The 5,000-nt window shown below is 40.4% G+C and overlaps 1 protein-coding gene across 2 annotated transcripts in view; it reads left to right on the plus strand.

Moving 5' to 3' along the window:
* Positions 1–5,000, plus strand: part of LOC113803919 (sodium- and chloride-dependent transporter XTRP3) — a 193,332-nt gene that overhangs the window by 187,461 nt on the left and 871 nt on the right. For both annotated transcript variants that reach the window (XM_070132282.1, XM_070132283.1), the window contains 3 exons: positions 454–596; positions 1,980–2,070; positions 2,273–5,000. The exon at positions 2,273–5,000 is cut by the window's right edge and continues 871 nt beyond it. In XM_070132282.1, coding sequence (XP_069988383.1) covers positions 454–596; positions 1,980–2,070; positions 2,273–2,368 — 330 coding nt within the window. In that variant the 3' untranslated portion in view covers positions 2,369–5,000. The remainder of the gene's footprint in view (positions 1–453; positions 597–1,979; positions 2,071–2,272) is intronic.

Genomic DNA, 5,000 nt, shown 5'->3' on the forward strand with positions numbered 1-5,000 from the left:
ATATCAATAAACATAGCAATGATTATATTCTTAATGATAACAATAACAATAATAATAATAATAAAACCTGATATAATCCAAATAATAATAGTCACAATGTTGATAATATGAACAACTATAATATCAATGACGATAATAATAGCAATACCATCAACAACCAATGCGTGGAATTCATGATGAACAGATTGCAACAGGAACAACGAAGGGAAGGGCAAGAAAACACACGAATATGCCGAAGGCCTTTTCGCTATCGCCCTAACGAAGCAATAGCGAAAAGGCCTTCGGCATATTCGTATGTTTTCTTGCCCTTCCCTTCGTTATTCCTGTTGCATCAACAACCAAACAATAAAGATGATAACGAGCAGCATAAAACCCGACTCACGGCCATCCGAGTCACCTGTCGCCCCACGAATCAACCCCAACACTCTTTACCTCCCGCCCCTCCTCCTGCAGGTGGTCAACGGCTCGAAGTACATGGCCTGGGATGCCACGGAGGGCGAGGTCACCTTCCAGTCGTGGCCGGCGTGGGCGTGGGGGCTGGTGGCCGTCCTCGTCCTCGTGTCTGCTCTGTGGATACCAGGAATCGCCCTCACAAGGTCAGGGGGAAAGGGCTGGGAAGGGAGGGAGAGAGGGAGAGAGGGTTGGGAAGGGAGAGAGGGATAAAGGGTTGGGAAGGGAGAGAGGGATAAAGAGTTGGGAAGGGAGAGAGGGATCAAGAGTTGGGAAGGGAGAGAGGGAGGGAGAGAGGGAAAGAGGGGGAGGAGGGTTGGGAAGGTAGGGAGGGAGGGAGAGAGAGAGATGGGATAGTTTCGTACTTTTCGTATTTTGATTGTAGGTAAGCTACATGAAAGAACTGAATTCAAGGAGTTGACAAAATCTTATGTTGTATTTAAACATTTAGATATATGTATGTATATATATACATATACGAGTATATATATATATATATATATATATATATATATATATATATATATGTATATATATATATATTCATATATATATATATATATATATATATACATACATATATATCTATATATGTATGGGAATGCACACACAGTGTAAATTATCTATTCATCTTAAGTTCAATATGCAAGGAGCGCTACTTCGCTGTCGTTTGTTTTACGAACCTTAGATTTTGTGTTCTGGATTTTACTGCCATTTCTGTCCACGTCCATCTGTTTCTGCCTCCAAGTTTGCAAAGACAGTCCCGAAAATCGTAGATCTACGTAAGGTGCGAGTGATTTCTTCTTTAAGAAACACAGTGAATACAAGGAGGGTATTAAACTCTGCATAAGATCTTATTAACCTTCTCAGGAAAAGAATAAGACTTTTTGATACGAATTTTGATACGGGCTCTTTATGGTTATATCATATATACTAAAAGTCTATGAGCATCCCAGCGGATATTAGGTATCTATAACCTAAAAATACTGTACACCATTCTCTATTGCTAGCCATAATTTTGATATCAGGTTAAAAACAAACAAACATTTATTTGATTGTGCTGCTGAATTGTACAGTAAAGGAAGCCTGATATCATTTTTATTGTATGTCTTGGTTAAGTAACAACTAACGACTGTTGTATAACCAATTAGGTGTCCTGTAAGTTGGTCTTTGTAACTTTTATATAATAATTTGGCATTCGTATCCCTCTCATCAGCAGCCTATTTACTCCAAGCATCCAATCTTCACCTGATATTTGTTCTTTATCTCCATTCGCCGTAACATTCACCGTTGAGAATACTGCTGAGTACTTTTCTTGCAGCCATCGGTTCCATATTGCACATACTTTAATTTTGAGGTTGCTGTAGTCTCTTAAGACCTGCCACTTTTCTCTATAAATATTTCAGAATTTGGAAACATATTGTCTTAGAGATGTGATTCATCAAGGGTTGTTCATACTCGTTTACTCACTTCAAAGGAGTATTTCACGTGAATGGAGGAACCATAATAACAAATTTAAAATGTTGCAGGTTGTGCGGTCTCCACGTCATTCAGGACGAAGAGCCTGCCTGGTTCCCGGCGGAGGAACTGAGAGAGTATCACACCGTCGTCCCTCACAAGGTTAGTCTATTACGGGCTTTAAAAGAAAATGAAAAAGAGACTCGAATTCCTCTGGATGCTTCCCTCATTGTGACGGAATAAAACCAAGAATATCTGTGTTTCAGTCCACAGATTATACAATTAAATGAGCTGTTTGATTATCAATTGTTAATGTTTATTTATCCCTCCATTGATGCACTTATTTACTTACCTATTTTTCCAGGTAACAAACATCGAAAGGAAACTCTTCTGCATGCGAGAAGACGGGCTCGAAGGCCTTTGTTGTCCAGTAGGAGCTCCGCCCAAAGAAGATGTTTAAAGAAAACGGAATCATTGCGAGGACAAACTACACAAGACTGCCGCACCTGGAGGGCAGGCGGACAAGAATATAATGGCCTAGGTAAAGTTTTCAATGGGGATTCATCATAAACTGGTAGAGCATGGTTGATCGTAGACTCAGAGGTGTTAACAAGAATGGTTATTGTTCAGTAATACGCCTCTTCCGACCCATTACAGCGACGTCTTTGCATAATACCTGGTCGAGGCTTTTTGCTTTGTACATTATTTTCGGCTTACAAAGTTAACATTTCCTGTTGTTTTATATTTTGCTGTTTGGTAATTACAGAAACTGAGGTTCCTCTGGCATCCCTTTAAGATGGATTTCTAAAATAGTTGTTGATTTATCTCTATAGTCATCTGAAGAAAAACAAAAAACAACCAACGTTCTTTACAACTTTCTTTTACAGTAATAGTAATAATAACAATAAAATCTGGTACGATTGGAATTTATGGACCTCATCCAAACAATGAATCTGTGAGTGATTAATAAGTCTTGATGAATTTTTGTACTAGACAATACACTACAGTATTATGACAAGTTCACTGATTTGTATACAAGCTAAAAATCAGAACTTCTTAACTTTTCTCATCGAAGGCTAAGCAACTCTTGACCACCTTTCCCCTCTTCTCGTAAATGTACATATGTTTTCTGTCATTTTTGGTGACTTGCGGATCGTATATATATTACCCTTGTCCTTTCTCTCTCTCTCTCGTTTCTAATCTTTTTCTCTTTTCTTTTTTCATCTCTCATCTACACCTCTGACCCCCTTCTCTCCCTTTCCCCCTAAACTCTTTCTTTTTCCTTTCCTACTATCCTTATATCTTCCCTGTATAATCTCTCTCTCTCTTTCTCTCTCTCTCTCTCTCTCTCTCTCTCTCTCTCTCTCTCTCTCTCTCTCTCTCTCTCTCTCTCTCTCTCTCCTATCTCCTATCTCCTTCCCTCCTTTCCTCTTCCTTCCCTCCCTCTCTCCTATCCTCCGTCCCGCTACCCCTTCCTCCACCCACCACCCATCCCCCTCCCTTATCTTCCCCTTCCTTCTCCCCCTCCTTCAAGTCATCAGTTGCCGTTGACGCCGGAAAAGCTCGCGAAGGTCAGCGCCGAGAGTAAGAACAGTCAAGGAGTTCATTCAGCTTCCAATCGCTTGCTCAAACTGTCGAAGGATTTCCAGGTTTTCCAACTCTCTCTTCTGGATTTTCTTTTCCAACACAAGCGCCGTCAGGGGGTTGTAAAAAAAAAAAAAAAATAGGCTCGCCCGGTAAATATATATATATAAATATATATAAATATATATATAAAATATCCCTAAGTTTAAAAGTGCCTCTTATTGCTTGTTTGATTGTTATCGATGACAGTTAATTACAGTTGGTTGCCAAAATATGTTGACAAACTGTTTGTTATACACTTTAAAGAAATTTCTCTGAATGTTTCATAAATGTTTACCGATGAACGTAGAGCGATGTATAGTCATAGAAAGAAGTAAACTGTATACTGTATATGTATATATTGTACGTATACATGAATGGTGGGTGTCGTAGAAGTAGACTTATGCTGTGAAGTTGTTAATATTTTAATTCATGCTGAACATTACGCTGGGACGTTCATCGAGAAAAGATGATCAAAAACACTTTGTTATTGTATTTTACTGATGTATGTCATTTTTTGTGTTTCTTTTTTAAATGTCATTATCTTTTCACAAGATGCAAAGACATATCTTGAGGGGGAGGATGTAAAAATATCCTCGCCTATTCACAGATGATTCATTCTTTCTATACAACAAAGGCTTGAGAGAGTACTGACGCTCTTCTTAAAAGTCTTGTCCAAGTATTTACGAATATGAAGACACGCAAGTTCCATTTAGCCATTCCTCCATTTGACCTGCTTTGACCTCTTACACTTTCCCCTTCTTTCAGGCAGTTCTCTCTGTCGTTTAGACTTCCTTGACGACAGCCCTCTCTTTAGTATGCCCTAGTTCTCCTCATTCACTGCAGCCTCTCTTTGGGTTTCCTTCTTCACTGCACTCTATACTCCTTATGCTAAGGGGGTCGTATTCCCCCCTGAAGCACTGTGGTAAAAGCAAGTACGACAACCTCATCTCCTTCGTCTAGTGTCCTTTTTCGCCCTGTGAAGTAGCCCAGCGTGATGACTCAGTGAGTAGATACGCAATAATATAACGTCTAAGTCATCACTGTCCTTATGCAATTATTTGTGATTTATTTTACGGCAGAGACCAAGCCATTGCGAAGCCCCGTGTATCGCTCGCGAATTTCCTCGAAAGATTCTCGAGTAAGCGCAAGACGTTGGCCAATTATGATAAATCCACCTCGTCAAGGAAGGGAAATTCCCCCCCTTTTGTTTTCTAAGAAGGGATACGTGTCACTCCTGTCTGTCACGTTCACATGACTGACAGACCCAATCCGCGACCGTCGCTGCGCTGCAACTTCCCGCATCCCGTTGGCGGCGTCGCGGGAGTCAGTAGGAGACGCAGCATCTTTCAAGGAAGGTCGCCTATGAGCGTGAGACGTAGAGCGTGCAGACACTCCTCTCAACGGGGCGAAGCAATATTTTGGTTTCGTTTGTTTAGGAAGAGGAAATAGACAAGACGTGTGGCGTT

Source organism: Penaeus vannamei, chromosome 17 (assembly GCF_042767895.1).
Source record: "Penaeus vannamei isolate JL-2024 chromosome 17, ASM4276789v1, whole genome shotgun sequence".
Classification (NCBI taxonomy): Eukaryota; Metazoa; Arthropoda; class Malacostraca; order Decapoda; family Penaeidae; genus Penaeus; species Penaeus vannamei.